General features: G+C 41.5%; 1 protein-coding gene across 4 annotated transcripts in view; it reads left to right on the top strand.

Moving 5' to 3' along the window:
• Positions 1-15,626, top strand: part of DGKI (diacylglycerol kinase iota) — a 174,806-nt gene extending 159,180 nt beyond the window's left edge. For all 4 annotated transcript variants that reach the window (XM_084303472.1, XM_084303471.1, XM_084303474.1 and 1 more), the window contains 4 exons: positions 1,210-1,330; positions 8,602-8,638; positions 10,458-10,557; positions 11,992-15,626. In XM_084303472.1, the coding sequence (XP_084159598.1) occupies positions 1,210-1,330; positions 8,602-8,638; positions 10,458-10,557; positions 11,992-12,108 (375 nt within the window). In that variant the 3' untranslated portion in view covers positions 12,109-15,626. The remainder of the gene's footprint in view (positions 1-1,209; positions 1,331-8,601; positions 8,639-10,457; positions 10,558-11,991) is intronic.
• The last annotated feature ends 6,360 nt before the right edge of the window (positions 15,627-21,986 follow it).

The following is a 21,986-nucleotide window of genomic DNA, read 5'->3' as shown; positions in this document are numbered from 1 at the left end:
CACTAGAGTTGTTAGAGACATCTTAACTTCTTCCTACATAGTGACAGGATCAGGTAGAGTGAAACTCAGTTTAGTGTCTTATGGTCTGATGGACATCTCAAAACACATAATGTCTTGGTATTGTCAGATTTTGGTACCCTGCTTTGGGAGGAAAAGGCACCTGTGTTAAAAAGTTTTGTTCCCAAAGTCTGACATTTATTCAGGCTGTGTTTTTCAGTAGCCAAGTCAGGGTTTGCAAACTTGCTCCAGAATTTGGATGAAGGCTGTGATTAATGACTGCAATATTATCTGGGAAAAGCCAGCTTGGAGCCATTTGTAAAAATGACAGTACTGTTAGCCCAACTCTTTGCCTGCAGGTGCACCTTCCATACCTCCTCCTTGGCTGTGGTGGCTGTAGAACCTAGGGAGCATTCCTCAATCAAGCAGTCATAAACATATATTCCAGTTTCTGCTTCTTGAAAGCTTTTTGCCCGTGTTTGGTTTGACAGGGAAATTTCTTGCCTTCATTCACATGTTTTACATCATAAATAATGCCCCACTGTGACAAGCTGCTGCTTCTTTTCTGCATTAATCTGTACTGGAAGCCCCCACAGAGTCTGCAGCAATTCTGAGAGCTAACCAGTGGGTGTTCCCTGTCCCTTCTTACCCTGGATAGTGTTTTCCCCTCAGAGCGCCCTGGACAAGGTAGAGTGTGTGAGAAGGGAGATCTGGGGCAGCTCAACTCCAGCTCCCTGTGGATTTCTGAGTTTTCTGATTTATTCAGAAAGTGTTTGCCTTGGGTATGCCTCTCTTACTGAGGAAAAAAAAAATGGAATTTTCAGCAAATGAACCAACATTTTCTATCAAATATGTATATTTTTAAATATCCCAACAACTTCACTGAACATGGGTTTGCAAGCATTGCTAGCAAGCAGTAACTCAGTGCTTGTAAAGCAGCAATGCCTCATTATACAGGAAATATGACCTGGTCTTATTAACCCATACAGTTGTCAATACTTCCAGTTTCAGATGTTATTCATTGAGGCCTAAAAACAGACTTGAAAGTAATATTATACTTCATCACATTGCATTGCATTGTTGTACTGATTTCCTACCAAAAAATGATAAATGATTTGCCTTCATATTTGTTTTTCTGCTTCTCCTTCCTTATCCTTTTCCCATGTGTGTGTATGCATTTTTTTTTTTTGTTTGTTTATTTGTTTTTTCCAGTTCATAGAATGCTGTAAAAAAGGAGCCAATTTGTTAATCCAAGGACCCGACCATGGCTCCTTGTTGCACCACGCTGCCAAAACTGGGCACGGAGAGATTGTGAAATATATCCTGGAGCACGGTGAGTCACAGTGGGCAAACCCACAGAGAACTGTACTTCAGCCAAGTGTCAGTAGGTAAAATTGCACAGCACAGCATGGTTGGGAGTGCCCTCACTCCTTATGGTCACCCTCAGCCAAATGCCCATCTGCAGCATGTGTGAGTAAGAGGCTTGGAGCGTGTTAGAAATGGCAGTGGTGACTCCAGATAAAGGGAAACTAAAATAATTATTCTTTTTGAGGAGAATAGGTATTTGCACAGTTGCATCAGTTGTAAGGCTGTGAAGACCCAGTGTGATGCTCTAGCTTGATCTCTGGCATGGGACTCCTCTGAACTAATTTGTTTTTCAATTAGAGCATCTGTTGTAGAAAGCATCTAATCTCTATGAAAACATTTACAGCGATGGAGAGCCCCTGCTATCACTGATATTATTTCAGTGTTTAATAATACTCTGCTTAGGAAACCGTGCATTTGACTAAATTTGCCTTGTGTATTCTCCAACCTTCCAATATTATGTCTCAGTTAAATTCAAGATTTGTAACAAAAATTGTGATCTGTATTTTATGTATATATATTTGTAGTCTATGATCTTGCCATGTTCCTTTTTTCCTTTGGACTCTTTTTATCTTTGTCAGTAACAGGACTGCAGGCATGCTTACATGGGCTATACAACAATTTGTGTGTGCCCATGTGTTTGAGGCAGTAGATTCTCTGCCTATTGGAACTTCAGTAATCTTGTTCCATGGTTGCTAGAGAATGATACAGACAATAACAGTCACTGCTCTGAATGCAGAGCTACAGTCCAGTGATCATCCTCTTGTTCTGCAGGATATGATTGAGTCCTTTAAACATTCTTGTAAGTATTCTCTGACCCACTCTCCAAAATATCAATGGCTGTTTTGACTTTTGGGTGTCAGAATCAGATATATTAATTCATCAGAAGTCTTAGCACTAAACACAGAGACTGTCTCTGACAAATGGAATGTGTTAGCTAATGCTTGAAAGTTACTGCAGAAACTGTACAGAGAGGAGAAAAAAAACACTCTTCATAGTAAAGGAAGAGACAATAATTCATCTGTTAATGTTTGTTTTAATTGGGGTGGTATTTAGCTTCAGTTTGACTTCTAACATTTAGATGTTTACATACAGGTGTCATGTAGTCTATAGGTGTAAGTTCCCATACTGTCAGGAGAGATTAAGTTCATTTGTCCATGTATGATAGAGGTACTAGAGAAGACGTCTTCTTTCAGTGTCAGATGGAAGTGAGATGAGCTTCTTCAATAGAGTACTCTTCCAGTGTGAGTAGCTAAAGGGAGATCCTAGGCACAGTAGACATTGGAGCCCAGCAAGTGATCCACGTTACAGCTACCTGTGTGCTTCATTCATTTAGCTAAAAATAACTGTCTAATGTAATTTGCCCCTGAACATCCAGGACATCTGCATGGGTGTACAAGGTAACATAAAGGCCTGTTGGAGGCTCATATCCTTCTGGACTGGTAGCTGGAGCCAGGAAAACATCCCTGTCATTGCAAATGCAAACCAAGGCTTGCCCTTCAAGAGATCAAATGGCACAAAAAAACAACAACAAAAAAGTGTATGCAACTGAACTATGCCCCAGATATTTGGCTGAGGGGGATCTGAATTGCCCTTTTTAATGTGTAAATACCTCCATAAGAGTAGATATGTGTAGTTGGTCTTACATTCAAATATTAGCTGTTTTTCTCACAACAAGTCTTATTATTACTAACTAGTATTACTAACTCTATCTCTTAACATCTCTGGGTTATCTCATTAGTCACAGTTCATATATGTGCCTCTAAATTCAGTAAATAGGTGTAATTACACATACATTGGTTTACTGTTTCTAGTTTCTTCTCTCAGTGCACAGGACTTGTGCCACTTCACTGTCATGGATGCCTCTCCAGGATTTTTTTTAGGCTCATATGCCTTAGTTTACAAACTGACCCAGTTACCATTTCTTCGGTGAAGGTTTAGAATGAGGTAATTTAAGCTGGTAAGGATGTGAGTAGGATATCCATGGGAATTTTTGAAGTGAATAGAGAAATGTGAGGGATTACGGGCTGCTAGACAAAGACAAACCAGAAGGTTGAGCAAATGTCAGCTCAGTTCCTCTCTCCCCCCTCTATCCCCAGGGATGGCAGGAAGCTTTTGCAGCTTTCCAGACATATGTCTTCTGGGCTTCTCCAAATGCATTGTTTGTTTAACATTCTCTAGGGATCAGAGAGTGCATGGGACAATACTGTAATAGAAAGAGGCCTTCTCTCTTCTACCAAGCAATTAATGAAACTCATTTCTACCCCGGGTACTTCTCAGTCACAAACGAGCTCTCTTGCTGAATCATCATCATCATCATAATGTCCTTGTTTTTCTGTTGCGTTCTCTGGCACCTGGCATCTTCTCAACATTAATTAGCGTATGAGACCTAATCCAACGCTACTAATATCTGAGTCTTTCCCTGTATCTAGTTTCTCATTTCTGCTGATACCCACCCCTGGTAAAAATGGATCTTACGCTTGTTCTGGCAATTACCTCCGCCCACTTTTACTTCCCTCATAGTTTGTCTGCTTTCCATACATGGCTGGAGATTATTAACATCGGGAGTTCCACAGCAAAATACCCTCCAGCACACAGCACAGAAAACCTATTATTAATCACAGGGAAAATCTTCTGAATATATTTTAAAGTAACAAAACCAGCAAGACAAAACCCACCATACCAAGAGTTTTAACTACCTCATGTGAAGCTACTGGTGTGAATCAAATGTGGTAAAGAGGTGGGAAATTCTCTCCCCCCCGTTCCCCAACAAACACACCACATCCATAAGACTGGCAGGAAAAATGGTGTTGTGATGCTGAGGCTGTTCTTTTCAGTGATGGCTTTACACCTTCTGCAAACATGCAGGGGAATTAATACAAGAGGTTATTCTGTGATCTCGATCAGAATGATTTCAGATGTCAAGGGGAAAAAAATAACCCTTCTCAAGCTAGAAAAAAGCAGAGATGAGTCACACAAACAAACTGCTGTGCAGTGTTGCCAGATACTTATCAGAGGACTAGCACAAGCCTGGAATAGAAGCTGAAGCACCGATGTAGTAGGTGGTGGAACGACAGCTGCTTACTGCTGCAGGAATGGTCATGCTGGTTGCTGTTCCTGCAAAACAGTTTCTCTTTATCCTTTGTGTACAAAGGGCAGAAACACAGACCTAAATGTTGTTCAAGAGGGCCTTCATAAATCAGGGGTCCTTTGCTTGTATTGGGAAGGTCACCTTTTAAGATCTGTCTGTAGCTAGGCTAAGAAACACTTCGCAAGAAACTGAGGGCCAAACTCAGTAGGTATCAGAACCACATCTGCTTATGGCTGCAGTCAGCAACTGCCTCACAACCCAATGCTTGCACATTTTAAAAGAGTTAACTGTTTACTTGCTTAACACAATCAGAAGTAGGGAAGGCTTAAGAAGATCTCCTAAATCAACATCTGTATTTGGAATCAAACTTGACTTGGAATCTTCATCTGCCAGTTCTGAACTATTTATAATCTATAACCGTTATTCAAGACAAACAATCCAAGGCTGATCTTCTCCTTCTTTTATCTTCTTCTCTAGAGGCTCAAAAGACAAGCAAGAATTCTCTATTAGTTTTAAACAGAATAGAGGAAAGTTAATTACAGTTGCTTAGGATTTTGTGTTGGAAACTTCTAGTGGGATAGTCAGTCGGTAGAGCATTTCTGTAACCTCAGGTCTCAATGTCCTTGGTCCACTGGACAGCATCCTCCAGTAAGCAAGAAGAGTCTTTAGTTACTTTTTTGTTATGATTGGAAAGCAAATTCTTCTGTGACAGAGATGTATGTCAGGGACAAAATTTGGATAGCCATCAGAAAGTAACACTGTAGGAGAGTGAGTATGCCTGACATTCACTACTATCTCTAGATTTGCAGAGTGTTTTATGGTGGGAGGACATTTGTGAGGGCCCTAAGCAGAAAACAGCTCAATTTTCCTAGAAGGCACAAGGTATAAAATAGGCTATTTTATTTTCTAAATTTACCAAATTTCAGGTTAACATGGGTGAGAGACTGTTCAAATGGAAGGTGTGATCCTGTAATCAGACTACACTCCATGTTACAGTGGAAATTCAAAGCCAAAAGACACTAGTAGTACAAAAGAGACACTATTAATCTTCACATCGGGTAAAAATGAGGAGTGCAGAGTTGGGGGAAAACCTGAAATAGTTCTGCCTTTTCGTATTACTGCTGTTTTAAAAATATTCTCTCTTCAGCTGTAAGGAACCAAATACATTTTTGTTCCACAGTTAAAAACCTTAATCAAATTATTGACCAAAGAGGTTTTTGACAGATAAACACCCAGAAATGCTGCTAATGGAAGACGTTGCTGTTTAAGGTAAATTCACTTCTTCCTCAGTTCTACAAAGAAGGGACTGACAAGACAAGGGACTGGCAGGGGTTAATAGCTGTGGGTCTCCTGGGGGTAGCTGTAACCACCTCCATTGGAGAGGGCAGGGTGTGCTGCAGGCCTGGAGGCCTTTTGTACTGCATGGTGCTGTATGTTTTGGAAATGCCTCAGAAATATGGTCATTTTGCCTCTCTTTTATGTTGTAGTGAGCTCAGCTAAAGGGCAGCTGCTTCTCCTTCCCTTCCCTCCTCCCATCCCCAGCTTAGGCTGCTCTGCCTCCTGAGAAATTGGAGAGGGGCTTTAGTGGAGTGAAAGAGGATAGAAGGAGAGAAGGAAAAAAGTTAATAATTCTACACAGACAGTCTATCAGAGATGTTAAGGGAAGAAAGTGATCTCAGCTGGGCTTCCCCTCAGTGCGTCATGCTTTTCAGCTCCTTTCATGCGAACTTCTCCCCCTGCGTCCCCATCCTGCCATTCTTTAGTCCCCATGTCTCTCTCTTTCTCTCTCTCTCTTTTTTTTTTTTCTTTTTTCTTTTTTTCTCCCTCCACCTCTCCACACATTTCTATCTTTTGTTTTTATTTCCCCCCCTGCTGCTTTCCTTGATAGAAATCTCACTCATGCATTTCCCTTCCGGATTTCTATGGGGTTATTTTGTCCTCTCTCTCTCTGCGCCTTGGTCCCCTTTTCTTTCTTTGCCTCTTGTCCTAGAGTAAAACAGCCGCCTCCCTGCTGGGCCAGGATGACAGTGCTGTTAGCTTTCTCAGTGCCAGCCCTTCCCACATCTGTGCAGCTTTTGTCCCAGGGCAGAGGGGGATTTGGAATGGTCGGTTGGCAGCGCCAGGGAGACTGATGTAAAAATGAGGTCCAAAAGAGAGGGGAAAGGGAATTAGGAGGAGGGCGTGAGATGGTTTAAGAGAAGCACAAGCAAAAATAAAATAAAGAAGTGCGGGGCACAGATCAGACTGTGTGTGAGTTGGAACCATCTAATTTCAGAGATAGAGCAGAGGGAATGAAATGAACAAATTCTGGATGTTGCTGCAAATTGAGTAACCCCAATATCTAGGTCTTAAGTATGTCTGGGGTGGAACTGGGTTGCTCCCATGAGATGCTTTATTTGGAACAGTTTGCTGGAGAGCCCTCTTTGTACGTGGCACCTACTTAGGTTTGTACTCATGGACTGCCCACTCAGTCCTCAGCACTTGGTTCCTCTGACATAGTGTTGCTGTTTCTTCCTGTTCCTGACCAGTTTTCCTTTATCCTTGGTTTTCCATCTCACCAGACCTGCTCTGCTCTGGCTCTTCTGTCCTCTCAGATCATATTCTTCTAACTTATCTCCTTCTTTACTCCTAATGTTTTAACCTTTTTTTTCTGTTTTTCTCAACTTACCAGGGTAAGTACCTCTATGCCCAATGCAGCCAGTCAGACACTGTGCTCTACCATTGCATCACAACCTTCATTGTCCCATCTATGAACAGAAATAGACTATTATTAAGTTAATATTGCAGGTCATTCCTTGTTACCCACCTGGGGGATGTGGTGTTGTAGTAAGCCATGGGGAATCACATTTATTTTTGAACAACGTGATGTGATTTTCTTTAGAATGCACTGTGTTTTAAAAAAGGAGAGAGGCTAATGAGCTTGGAGAATTGCCATAGTAGGCATGCAGGTGTACTGTGCCCTGGGGACTAGGCATGCTAGTTTTTTTGACCACCTCTTTCACAGAATGGTGGAATATAAAGGTAAGGAGCTATCTGCAGTTCCAGGAGCTATGGCAGCCAGCTTCCCCGACAATACTGCCTGTATATGTTGTAAAAGGAGTGAGGGAGAGACGAACAGCACTGACCCACTTCAACACATATTCAGTGAAATAAGTGAAGAGAAGTTGTGTGTAGGTCTTTGTAAGTAAATAGTGTGAAATTCCTCAGTTTCAGGTGAGATTTTGCTGTAAGCTTGAGGACCCTTGAATCTGAAACTCACACTGTGATGAAGAGAAATATTCATGAAAAAGAAGTAAAATTCCTATAAAGTTTCACTGTTCCCCTTGCTAACTGCCCCATACCATCTGGCACTATGCTCCAGAGCAGTGGAGAGAAGAATAATAAAGCAGACTGCAAAGGGAAAAGTTCTTCTTTTTTCAAATGCAATCTAGATCCTAGCTTTTCCATATTGTTGTGATTCAATGACGGAATTTACTGCTATAAACATCTGCTCTTGATATTCACTGCCTGCAGTGAATATCAAAAACAAAAGGACATTAATGTAAATGAATTATTTTGTCCCACTTAACAAAAATCTTTTCTATTTTTCTTAATCTTACTTTCCCGATCATTGCTGACCAGTAGAGTACAGGATTTGCATATCAATATAAAGACCGCTGGGAATATTCCACCCTGATCTACATTCTATATAGTGCTATTAAATGAAGTAGCACACGGATGTCATTCACAACAGAATTTGGCTAATTTCAACTTCTTAATGACATTTTCTGTCTAATACTAACAATAGATTTTAACTTGTTATATATCAGGGTTTCCAGTATATCAGCATTTTCAATGCGCTGTACTTATGTGAACCACTTAATTGAGCAAGGTGAAGAGTGAGAAAATAAGATCCATGAATATTCATTTCCAGTATAATTTAGAGGCTGCTCCTCTCTGACGCTGACACTCCAGCAGTGACTGTGCATTCAGAATTTTGCTAGTGCAAGGGCTTGTGTAAACATTACCTTGAAGTTTAGCATATGCGTGCTAATTGAGCTTTCAGTTGGTTTCTTTTACATATTTGCACTGAATACTTTCTCCTGATAGTTGTGCTCCTAAAGTCATGCAAACAAATGCTACGTGACATACTTGACTGTCTTTTGCAGGTCCATCTGAATTACTGGACATGACAGACAGTGAAACGTAAGTACAATCTACCCTATCTCCTCAATACATGTGTTACAGTAGCAGACGTCTCTCATTTTTCATAGTGGCACATCTCTTCAAAAACAATCAATCAACTATAACCCTCCCCCCCCAAACACAAACAACAGCAGCAACACATATGGCTTTCTGGCCTAAAACAAATGTTTCTCAAGCTCCAAAAAGGTTTTCCTCTCTATTGCTTCCCATTACTCATTAGTCTTTCTAGAGAGATACAAGTCCAGCATTGTGATTCAGTGTTTCCAGAGTCTAGTAGCTGAGGGACCAACATGTAGGATTAATTCCAAAAGTCAAGACGTAACTTTTCTTGCTCAATGCCTTTTCTTTAGTCCCTTTTTGGTTCATCCAGAATGCTCTGCTTTGGCTGTTCTAAATAGCCACAGCAAATGCAAAGATTTCTATCAATTACTTAGAACCTCAGTCATCTCTGATATTATTTAAAAAGTCTTTACTTTCCAATTCCCAGCTGTTCAATATCTTGTTGTATAATCACGATATCACAAAGAGTATGGGAGGGATCCATGAATAATCCTGGAAAGCAGATGAAATATATGGGAAACAAAACAGCCTTTCTCATAGGGGTTTAGCCTATAATTCCCCATCCCACAGTTGTCCTCAGCTAATGAAGAATGTCAGGAAGGTTCTGCACAGGGTCTGTGGGCAATCCAGGGGTGATGGAGTCTAGATGGACTGCCTGCTTCTCCTCATGCAGTTGTAACAGCACAGACACTGAAATAAAGTTCAAGTGAATGTAGCTATGAGGGATTCCCTTTACAAAGGTTCCTCTACTCCTAACTCTTGAAAAGGGAAGGTTCAAGCTGTATGTGCCAGCATGAATTTGCCTTTTGATCCTCAGTGTGAAATCAGGTAGCACCCCATTCTTAATTTAGCTCTCATGCAGCAGAGAGAAATTCATTGCAATGTTGCCTATTAATATTTCAACTTGCCCTGTCAAGGATTGAGACTGAAATTCCTTTCTGGTCAGGTATGTGCAAGATCTGCCCTACTAAAGGCAATTCTTGTCCTTTGTTATTTTAGGGGATATGTAACAGCTGTTCTTGTTTGACACTAGTCTTATGGACACCACTTGCAACCCACGCAAAGCATACCTCCTCTTCTTTCTAGTCAAAGCTGGACAGACTTTTTTAACTTTGTTGGCACAGCCAGCCTCAGAATCCTGTTACATGTAGCTCTGGCCTGAGTTGAGGAGCTTTGCAATAAACCTGCACTGACTACACAGCCTTCTGTTTTGAAAAGCATGTGTTCAAGCTTCTCTAGTAGCTTACTAGTCCAACGGTAGAGAACAAAACCACAAAACTCCTCTCATATATCCATGAGAGCCAGGTGTCAGAACCAGGGCAGCAAAGGTAGCTGTCATGGCTTTGATGGACATGATTTTTCTATTATGCCTCCAAGAAAGAGGCTCACGTAAGAAATAGTAGGAAGAAAAAAATGCTGTTACAGTTTAGCCTACTGTGAAATAAGGTCTTTGGTTTGCCTTTGCAGCAGTTAACAGAAGTGCTGGTTGGATGGGAATGTGACGTTCAGCTCTCTGAATATAAAAAATCTGTGCATGTTTCTTTCCCACTCCTCAGAAGTTCTCTATCTGCAATTTGCGCATTACAAGTTTTCTTACCGAATCAAACGATGTAGATGGTAAGGGAGAGAGGGTACAAGTCCACCTCTGCTGGCAAAATGCAGCTTTGCAGAAATACATCATCTATTCATCGCACCTTATACTTCATAAATGTACATTGGTGGGATGCATCTCACTGCTGGTTTCTGTACTTTGGTCTAGGGGTGAGACGGCATTACATAAGGCAGCCTGCCAGCGCCATCGTGCCATCTGCCAGCTCCTGGTGGATGCGGGAGCCTCGCTGAGAAAGACGGACTCCAAGGTAACCCAGCCCAGTCGACCAGTTATAAAACACTGCAGCCAAGCGAGACTGATCAGCATCCGTCCCTGCTGTGTGCATGATTGAGGCTTCCTTGTGTGTGCCAAGAGCAGCTCTTTTTTACGCAAGCTATTTTTATTTAGAAAACTGTATTGATTGAAACAAGTACAAGAGACTTCAGTTCAGTCCCCAACATGGGTCATCTTCACTATAGTGAGAGCCTGGCCTCAAACTATTCAGTGTGCTGGGTGTGAATGAGGCATCTCCATGGCACAGCAACATCCTTCTCCTGTGTGGTCAAAAGAGAGGCCTGTGGGCAGGGACCACCTGGGGGAGTCTTGGTTTTTGATTGCGTAGTGTCTGTGAGGCTTGATTGTTGTGGCTGACTTGCTTTGTGAGGAGGGCTAACCATCATCTACTGCCCTCACTTGCCCCCGTGTTTATTAATGCAAAGCTAACCACAACCCTCTCTCCATGTAAGCTTAGCAGAGGAAGATGTCTGGGAAAAAATAAATCCTAGGAACAGCCTCTCAATACAACAATCTGATCGCTTGGGAACATGGTACAGAAGCTGCCCCTCTGGCATTTCTAAACATAACAGACCTGTGACCAGTATCTGAGAATTGGTTGGATGTCTGGATTCTAGAGTTAGAAGCAGTTTCACTGCAACAAGACAAAAAATTCCATGTTATGCTCTATGGAGTAGCCTATAAACCAGAGAGATCATCACTTTTTCATATAAGAGTACTATACATTGTAAAAGATAATTTCTGCAACATCTAAAATCCAGATAAGTGGCTTCTAAGTTGTTAATTTTCATCTATGCAGAAATCCAGAAAGCAAGAATGGTTTTGTGGAGATAAATTAATGTGTTTTCAATATTTTTGATGGTTCATGATCAAGACTGTTTGTCCAATTCTACAGTAATCATAGGGTAGCTCGGATAACAAAATAGCAAAGTGATGCACTGAAAAATAAAAAAAATTGACATGAGACAGAATGAACCACATTGAGCTCATCTCAAATGTTAGGAATCTCACTCTCCACATCCTTAGTAAAATTGTGCGTAGTTTGTGAAGTATGCTTTTCAAGTGTTATCTACAGTACTTTGCATTATATTCATTCACAGAGGGACTATAGCCCTTGAATGAAAACTCAGATCCTTCCAGCATGTGAGTCCTTCTGTGCAAGGTATCAAATAGCATGTCCTTATAGAGCTGAATTATTTGTCCTAAACCACACAAGGATTTTGAAAATCTTCAGAATCTCATGACTCTCATAGAAAACCTTGACTTGATACCAACTTTATTTGTTGGGAAAATAAGTAAATTCTCTGGATGCACTTCTGTACTTCCTGTAGTAATTTCTCTGGGTTGCACTCTCATCTGTTCTAAATATGTTGGCACAAGACTTTTTCTTCATCTTTCTTTGTTTTAGGGTAAGACCCCTCGTGACAGGGCTCAGCAAGCTGGTGACCCAGATCTGGCCTCCTACCTGGAGAGTCGACAGAACTACCAAATGGTTCCCCATGAGGATCTGGAGACAGCAGTCTGATGTCTGAAAGCAGCAAAGAGGATCCTTGGAAATAGCAAGGCTGCACCTGAGCACTTGGGCATCGTGTGAGGAAGAAGCTGATGGAATCAACGTGTCTCTTGCCCTCGTGGAAAATACCTGAGGACATGCCACCAGTTTCTAAGGGCTACTGAGTCTTGCCACGGAACAGTTAGGTTCCATAAGATAGCCCATGATGGATGAGGTGGGACACTCAAAGGTCTGTGGAATCCATGGGCCACGGAAATTTACCTTTATTGCTTCCAGCAAGTAGCATGAACTTCTCCCATGTTCATCTGTACAATTTATTAAAAAACAAGAAAAAGAAAAAAGAGAAGTTGGTGTGGGGGAACCAAACTAACTGGGACATTAAAACACCAAGCCAGGCCCTCCTCCATCCCTACATTTTCCTGCATACCTTTAATTCTCCCATTCATCTCACTTGTCATCAGTTAAATAGTACCTGTTATCTCTGTGTTTTCACAAATGGTCAGGCAGTAGCAGAAATTTTGAGGAGCTCTGGATGCCCTTAGGAAAAAACATTTTTACCTGCTGTGTTCCCTCCCTTGCTGTCCCATCAGAAGCTGCTTCCTCAGTGTTCAATCACTGGGGAGTTTTCTCACTGTTGGAGAGAATTCTGCCTATTGCCTTGCTTTCTAGGGTGTGGGACACAGTTAAATTTACAGCAGTAACAAAATCGAATGTCCTCATTGTTGCTGGGTATGTGGTTACGGTATCCTCATGAGACAGGCGTTTGATTGGAAAGGAGTTATATGGGATATTAAGCATTGTATGACAGAGCAGAAATCTACCCCTAAGGTTTCTTGCATCACCGTTGAGCTTATAATGACCAACTGGGTTTGCTCAGGTTTCAGACCAATCTAAAAGCTGATAGCTATTTTTACTTCTGGCAAGATGGGTTTTACGATGGGGAGAGGAAACCTGGAAGGCTATCTGTCAGCCATGAACAAATGAACAGGCACTGCCCTGGTCATATTGGGAATAGGAAAACATCCTCTGGCTGAGCCTGTAAACTACCTGATTCCCCAAGGGATGGGGAACAAAGTTCTAAAGAGAGGATCTCCCCCTGGAGAAGGACAGGCAGCAGCTCTTTGCCTCATTACTTTCTATAGACTTGGAAACTTAAACTTGCTTAGCCACTATAAAGGCCAGTTGTGTCTACTGTACTCGTCTGTTCTCTGTCTTACCTCAAAGATTATAACCACAAAAGAAGAAAAAGCAGACATACACAGACATACGTGAAATGTTCATCTTCAGGTTTTCAATCACTAAAGACAATTCAGCTGCCAGAAATAGCAGAGCTTCCACTTTGCTCAGTTCTTACGAAGATCCTCATGGCCCACTTTTGGCATAATTCTTGCAATAGATTTTTGAATTTTGCTTTGCTGTTTGCTTTGAAAGATCCAATGATGTTTGGTTTCACATGCATTGCTAGGGGAAGGTCTCCATTAGATGGTGATCATCAGGATTACATGCAATTTGGAAACCATGGAAATAACTCAGGTCATTATTCAGATAAGATTTTCTTCTTCCTTATTAGAAGTTGTAAAAATGAAATGAATGAGATTCCTTCCTTTTTCTTTTCTTCCCTCCCTCCTTCCCACCCTCTCTCCCTTCTCTTTTCTCCTTCCCTTCCTTTCCCTCCCTGCCTTATTTCATTCCTGCCTCCTTTTTTTCTTTTTTCTTATTTTTTTCATTTTTTTTCCTTTTCCTTTTTTCTTTTTCTTTTTTCTTTTTTTTTTTTTCTTTTTTCTTCTCTTTCACTCTTTCCTTCCTTCCTACCTTCCTCTCTCTCTCCCTCTGTCCCTCCCTCCTTCTCTCCTTTCTCTCCTCCTTTCTTTCTTGACAAGAGTGATTGTTGTGGCAGAAAGGGAAGAGCTAAAATATATATTATTTTTTTTTTTTTTCAGTTTTCAAAAGTTCATTTGATATGAGCAAAATATTTCTTTAGTATTTCTTCCTCTGGAAGGAAACTATATATATTTGTAATCTATAGATCAATGGTGACATGAAATGTATTTTGTCTTATTTTCTATCTTTACTTTACCTTTCTTGTTTAAAAAATAAAATATGAAAGCCAAATTCCTTCCCTTGATAATAATCCAGGGGCTTGTGGCAAAGGTGTATATATTAGAACAGAATTTGGCAAATGTTAAAACATCAGAGTATAATTTTTGTGTATGTGAAACTTGCATAAGGAAGATCCTCATGCTGTGGTTTCATAGTAGGCCTTGCATCATTTCCCAGCTGTGAGGAAAGACAACACTGTAATATTTCTATATATTTGACTAAAAATATGAATGATATTAGTATCAGTTGTATCTTTTTGCTGTTTTACTGATGTAAGAAACCAAGGAAGCTTCAACGATACCGGGGGCTGGATTCCGTCCTGTGCTGAGGCCAGACTGGGGCCTGAGCAGAGGATGCTGAGAGAGCACCTTGCAGCTCCCTCGTCCTGAAGTCCCATGAAGAAGGTGGAACAATAAAGGCTTGCTCTGATCACAGGTAGCCTCCAGAGGCCACATGCAAATTGTTGCAATGAAGCCAGGTCCGATCCCTTTCCATCCCCAGTAGTCCATCCCTTGGTGATGCATCCCTCTTCCGTGGGGGGTGCCCACAGCAGGGACTGGCTCTGGAGCAGCTTGTCAGGAATGGTCAGACTTCCCGAGCTCCTTGGTGCCATTCAGGCTGCTGAAAGGAGCTGGAGCACACAACAGAGCCTGGCATGCTTTCTCCCCTGGCAGCTGGAGTGCCATGCTATGATCAGAGTGAGGTGGTCATGCCTCTGGAAAGCTTCCTGCTGTGTATATGTGGTAGGAGGCAGTTACTGCGTGATGAAAATTAAACCCCAGCACTGGAGATAGGAGAGGAGCTGGCTGTATGTAGTGCCTTTTAATATTCAAGGTGTCCCAAAGCACTGCACAAGTAATGCATAGATACTGGCAATCTATTGTATATGTAGATAACAGAGCATGTACTTTTTTTTTTTTTTTCTGTGATGGCTCACACACAGCCAGGGATATCAGAGAGTGGTTCACTAAGGGATAGAGCTTGGGGCCAGGATACTGCAGGGTTATTTCCTACTCCTTCCCCAGTGCTACTGTATTCTCAATTTTGGACAGCCACCACAAGTGGCTCTGCAGCAGTTAACAGTGACACATACATATTGAATCTCTTGAGCACTGGGGGCTTAGCTTAGTACAGTATCGTTGTGCCTACACTGTGCAGGGCCCAAATTTCAGCATGCAGCTGGGAGCCCACTTAAATTACATGTAAAACATTTTGATTTACTAAAATTGTCTGTGGCTGTGTCTATTTATGTGTGTATATTGCTATATATATGTATATTTATGAATATCAGTATGCATATATATAGACTCATGCACACTTTTAGAACTGTGCCATTTGAATGACAAAGTACCTAGGGATGCTCAGCTACTGAGGTTGCCGGACTGACAAAATGTCATTTTCCATTTTAATTTGTTATTAAAGGGGACCCTTTTCAGTAGAACTGAGGAGCTCCTGAACTGTTCCATTGTACTGGTTTGACTATCTCATTCTGGAGTAACATGGAGGGAAATAAAGTATTTATAATGTTGATAAAATAAACTTACTTTTGTTATTTAATAGCATCAGTTACTTTTATTATTTCACACTTCAGTGCTAGAAATATATTTATGTGTTCCAAGGCACGATAGTGTCATACATTTCTCACTAATTATAGCATCCTTCAATAGTGTGAGGTGTGAGTCTGAATGACTCATATAAGACAGGAGTTCAAGGCAAATATTTGCACTGGCTTACAAAATGTACCTCAGAGTCCAGTGGCTCTTTCACCATTTCACATGGTGGCTTTTCCACGGTTTTACACTTTAAGATGTCTGTAGATGTTTTTACTGACACCTGTCACCCTTCCTTTTCTCCAGCAGACATGGAATTGCTCAGTCTCCACTCATGATGGAGACAGCCTGGATTTCTGACTACATGAGATGTCCCCTGCTACATAAGGACCATCACATAGAAGCACTATAGGCACAAAGAAAATAGAACAAAACCAATGTTTGTTGCCATCGATCTTCCCAGTTGTATTTGCAGAGATGAAGCCGTTGTAGATGAATAGATTTATTTTTTTTTTCCTGGTGGTATGGAAGTGTAAGTTCTGTTTTAGCAGTATTTTTTGTATTCTTTTGCTCATTTTTGTCTTTTTTTTTTTTTTTTTAACTTATTATTTTTCTGTGACAATGACATGCATGGTAATGAAAATCAGTAACGCACAACCTCACCTGGAAGGTAGCTATTTTCTTTTCAGCCAACCCAGATACCTACTATGGGGTGTGTTTATGTGTTCCAGTTTGTCAAGAACATGTGGAGGAGATCTGTCTGGGCAAAAACTATGACATGGGCATGGTACATTGGTAGCCTCAAGTAGCCTTAGTCTTGCAGGTGTTTAATGGTACTCAAGAAATTTATGGATGTACTGGAAACATGAATGCATTGCAATCACTCCAAGGACAATTCTGTTCTTGCATTTCCCTCCAAAAGGGAAGCAGTTCTCCTGCAGATCTATATGAGTGTGTAATTTTCTTTCCCTCATTTTTTTGCTTCTTTTCCATCAGACTTAACATCCATGGAGGAGTACTTTGTAAGAATGGAGTTTAAAATTCTGTATAACAGCTCTTCTACCATGTTGAAAGTAACATTTCTTTTTCCATTATATCTGTTCTTTTCCATTCATCAGACATTATTTCCTCCCTTTATTTTCCTGACTAAATCTGAGCCAAAACAATATTGGGTCGTTTGCTTCCTAATTAATCTAAACAATCAAATGTGAGTATCTTCAATTATTTCAGCAGTCTTTAAAAGACCTTACCATAAATCTGTGCCTTTCTGGATACTTGTGAAGCTACAGGACATAGTGTTACAGGGTTCGCTGCGGTGGTACTCATCTTTTCATTTTGCTTTCTTAGCAACAATGCAGACAACTATTTTTCTTAGTAATGGATAGCTACAGCTTTTAAATCCCAGAGCTGCCTGCCAAGATCGGTTGATTGCAATGGAGACTCAGTAATGTGCCAAAAGTGACTTGCCAGCATATTGATGAAGACCTGAATTTTATATGGAGAATGGGTCTTGAGCTTCAGAGCTTTAACTCCCTTTGGAAGTGCCAGAGGCAGCGCATGGCTGCCCTGTGGAAATGCTTTAAGAGGAGTTATAACCTAACCCAGCACTCAGGGCAAACAGATTATACAGAGGGGCAACATGTCCCAGCATTTGCTGAGGCATTACCAACGCCAACAGACAGCACCAGCTTGGCTTAGGCTGCCCAAAAGTGGGCTATAGGTAGCTGGGAAGTTCCTCACTTACAATTCTCTTTCAAAGTTGGCTTGGGAGGTATGAGCTACCCGGCAGTCAAAGCAGTGACTGTGGTTAAGCGTACTCCAAGCTATGCTGTGGGGCACCATGCTGCTTCTGACTGCCTTGCCTGAGGCCCTCTGTAGGTACCAGAGCTCAGGGGCCCCCCTTTCTTTCCCCAGCACATTTCCAGCACCCCTGGCCAGGACGGTGCCAACAGAAAGCAGCATTCTCTTGCCCCCCGTAGTTATGTGCTGGCGCAGTGCCCCCTACCTTGGCCAAGGGATTTCCTGGCCTGCCTATGGTGCCGCTACTGCAAAGGGGGAAAATTCCTCCCTCAGGCCTTGATCATGCCAGTAACTTCATTACATTTGACTTCAGTGATTAGGCAGGCTTAGAGCTGAATAACCTTACTGTGTTCAGCCATCAGAGTGCATCTTGTCTCCTGCCTTATTTATAAGGTGCCACATTCCAATCTCAGCTGCAGTTTCTTGTTTCCCAGATTTTTTTTTTTTTTTTAAAGACAATCTATCCTATGCAGTACACATGTATTCAGTTACCTAGGGAGTGGGGAAGACAAGCAGCTTGTTTTAAAATTCCTCATTCTGATGTAGCACGTCTTCTTCTAAGAAGTCTAAGTGGGGGGTGCCTTGCAACAAAAGCAGGTTTTGACATAAACACGTCTATAATTCTGGAAAGAATTTTATACTTAGCCCTTTAAAAGCATTCAGCTTATGATCCTGCCTCCCTTATGTGGAGGAGATTTGGGGAATCTAAGGCAGCAGTGATTCTCCTGACACAGACATACAAAAGGTGAATACCTCCGAGAGCAAATGACAGACAATCTTCAGAAAATGGTTTATATTATTTTGTCCTCATCTACTAGAGACAGAACTCTGATTTGGGAATGCTATTTCAGAGTTCCCAAGTATGCTAACAGCTCCAGCTCTCATATACAAAGTACATGGAAGCTGTAGCAATTTGACATGCGAGAAATAAGCACTATTTGTTTTAGCAATACAGTACTACATATGTAATTGCTTCATCTAGACCAGCCTCCTTTTGCGGGCAGAGTGTAACACCTGGCTCTTCAATTAGTCCCTGTCTAGGAGGATGCTTGATGTGTAACCTACCACTCAGCAAAGTGTGCGTGGTGCCAATCTGGTGCTCCATTATGACAAGTGCTGCAGCAATTAGCTAACTGCTAATGCATGAAACACAGCCGCAATTCATTTCTAAGCTTCACCCTTTATTTTAATGAGAAAAATGACCTTCTGGTTCCAACTGTCTTAACAACCTTCAATTATCACTTTTTTTTCTTTTTTCTTTTTTTTTTTTTTTTCTTTTTTTTTCACTCAAGCCTGTGGCCAAGCAAAGGGAGAACATAGCACCTGTTTCTACAGGTATTCAGGAATGTAGGTCCTGTCTGGGAACTGTAGGAACCAGTAAGGTTTGTAGGTATGGAGGAGAAACTCAAGAAGGTTTTGAGCATGATTCAACAGACATGAACAAATTCTACTTGGCTAGTTTGGCTCTAATGGGTAGTCTGCCTTTTCTAGGATTTTTTCTTTCCTTTTCTCTTTCTCTCTCTCTCTCTCTTTTTATTGTTATTAATTATTATTATTATTAGCTATTAACACAGGAAATGAAAGAAGGCAAGATTAGAAAAGTAAAACTAAGCTGGAACCTGGGAATGGGGACCCTACAGAATGGATTCCATAGTCATTGTTATTTTCTGGGCAGAGTTGCAGTGCTAGTTGTTGAAGATCACTGTAATGAGCAATTTTGCACCATAATCAGATTTATCCACTTTTAATAATGTGAGAAGGGGCTATTTCTTCTCCAAGCTCACTGCTCCCAATATTTATGTCATCCATATGCAGGGGGCATCTTGTTCCTGCCCCCACTGGTATCACCACACAAGCTTCTGGAGCTCACTGTTCTCTTTGCAAGTCTTGAGACCTCATGAGGTGATATAAGATGCACATCACCTCTCCCTTTTCCTTAGCCATATCAAAGGTTTTGCTTGTAAATTAATGTAAACAAAGCCACATCAAAAGATATGACTACTACAGGCCACAAAGCAAATTGCTGTCTTCTCTCTACTGTTCTCCATTTCAGACTTTTTCCCAGAACCATTTTTTTTTTCTTGATCAGAATGGGACAACTGTTGTTAGTTACGTTTACTTTAATAGGAGCTGGGTGCAGCTGTGAGTTGTTTTCTCCTGTGGTTTTGCCACCATTGTAACAGTGTCCCTATCTCCATTGCACAAGGGAGCAGCACATTCATGTCAAAGCTAAGAAAAGAAGTACGCTTGCTGACAGCTAATGGCAGGAAGGAAATGGAACATAATTTTATTTAAATTTGATTTAAAATCATCTTGAATGCTCTTTTTTTTTTTTTTTTTTTTTTTTTTTCTACTTTGTCCTTTTCAGTCCCTTTTCACTGAAGTCTTTGCTTCTTCTATCACTGCACTTTTCCTTAACTCATGTTACCTTGATTTTTGATGGAAAGGTCAAAACCCTGCTCAGTTGTTTGCCTCTGGGACACTTTTGCTTGACCAGTGTCACAGATGGCTGGATGTCCTCTGACCACACCCAAACATGGATAGGAATAATAAAATTCTGCTGTGCTAGCAGTGAGTCAGACATGCAGCACTAAAGGCACCTCTGAGGATAACTGTAACGTGCCAGGATTAAGCAGATGGGAAGCATGATAGGCTGGGGCATTTCACACCTGTGGGGTTGATTACAACCTTTCCAGGCTTAGTTTTAATATGAAGAGGGGAAAAGTCTTTTTTTTTTTTTTTTTGGGGGGGGGGGGGGGGGGGAAGGAGATAGGAGTGGATTGTCTACTGTCATTTTTCTCCTCTACTGTTTTTTTTTTTTTTTCTGTTTTTTTGCCTAGGCAAATGTGACCATACTACTCTGTGACATACTCGCAAGAACTGGCAGCTGCTTCCAATTGGCGAGCAAGTGTGCTGGTCTCTGGTGTGAAATGGCTGGCCTTGCTGCCGCACTGTTTTCTGCTCAGCTTGCATCTCAGAAAAATCACAGGGAGACGGCAGAGGCTTATAATTTTTTTTTCTTCTGTTCCATTTGCATGTCACTGCAGAGTGATTCTCTTCCATCTGCCTCCTTTGATCACAAAACAGCTTTGGGAGAAAAGAAAATAAGTGGCTGAGCCTTCAAAGCCTGAAGAGGCCCCTGGGAACTTCGCATCCCTCTAGCTCAGTGCTGCACCTCACAGATCTAGGGAAAGGGGGTGGCTTACGTGCAGAAAAATCCATATATCACCTTTCTGGCAAAAGTTGGAGGCTACGTATTCTAGGCACCCTACCACGAGCCAGGCAGAATCTAAAATACGTAAGGACATTGGTAAGCCTGTAGGAGCTGCCTTCTTTACATAAGGGCTCTTCAAAGCTCTTCTCATCAAGTGTGTTTCTCTTCCTAGTGCTGGGGCAGGGCAGCAGCTCCAGTGGCAGTGGGGTCTCTTACCTATTTCCTTGCACAGCAGCCAGCACTGGACTGCCCTTTGTGGTGACATCCAGCTACCCTCACACTGCGGACTGCATGTGCTCCATGTCCTGCAACTCCACTGGAAAGCAACATAAATAAGGGTTAAAATCCCTCCCCTAGGTTGATGGGTTTGGGAGTTGCTAGACTTGGCCATTGGCCTGCAGTGCATTGCGGAGGGGAATGGAGAGAATTGGGACTGCCAGCATCTCTCTAGAAGTGTCTGCAAGGTGAAGTGTGCTTTCACAGTGGGAAATGAAAGTTATTTTTCTTCTATCTTTATTATTTTGTGCTGTAAGCTCTGTGCCAGTCATTTTGGATGCAGCCAGTCTTTTAGAAACAGGAGTCTGTTGAATGATTTTGGAAAACTAAAAAATGATGTAGCTGAGGACTTGTGTTCTGCGTCTCCCACGCAAACCTTCTGGCAGTCCATGGAGGTTTCAGTGTCCTCTCTGAGTCAGTGAGCAGAACATTTTGCTACAAACTACAGGCCTTCCTCTGTGCCACAGTTATTGCCACTTTTCTTCTGCACAGCTCTTACAACAGCTATGGCTTTGTAGCCTCTCACTGGGAAAAACTAAAATGCGTTCTGAGGAAAGATTATTTTCTTATGGATACAAATATCAGGCTGCAAATGCGTGCTAATGAAAATGCAATGTACGTAAGGGCCGGAGATGGTTTATGAGGCTGTCACTGCTAGCTCAGTGGGGATTTATTCTGAGCAAGAATCGACCTCTTATTTTATTAAAAAACATAAAGGTTATACAAAAATTGATCACTATGTTTAATGATATGCTACTGTGTCATGGTAGTTTACAAGTCTGATCATGTGTCACATGAACGTGTCACAGAATAGGGAAACACTGTGTGTTGTAATTAATCAGCATATCTCACCAGAGGTACTGTGGTTAAAGCAATAGGGCAGAGGGTAACAAATCAAGGGGCTGAGGTTTTATTCCTGCCACTGTCTTTGAGTCTCTATTGGGGAAGTT

Source organism: Netta rufina (genome assembly GCF_964035555.1).
Source record: "Netta rufina genome assembly, chromosome: 1".
NCBI classification, from domain to species: Eukaryota; Metazoa; Chordata; class Aves; order Anseriformes; family Anatidae; genus Netta; species Netta rufina.
Note: the sequence above shows the minus strand (reverse complement) of the source record. Positions and strands in the feature narration are given on the sequence as shown.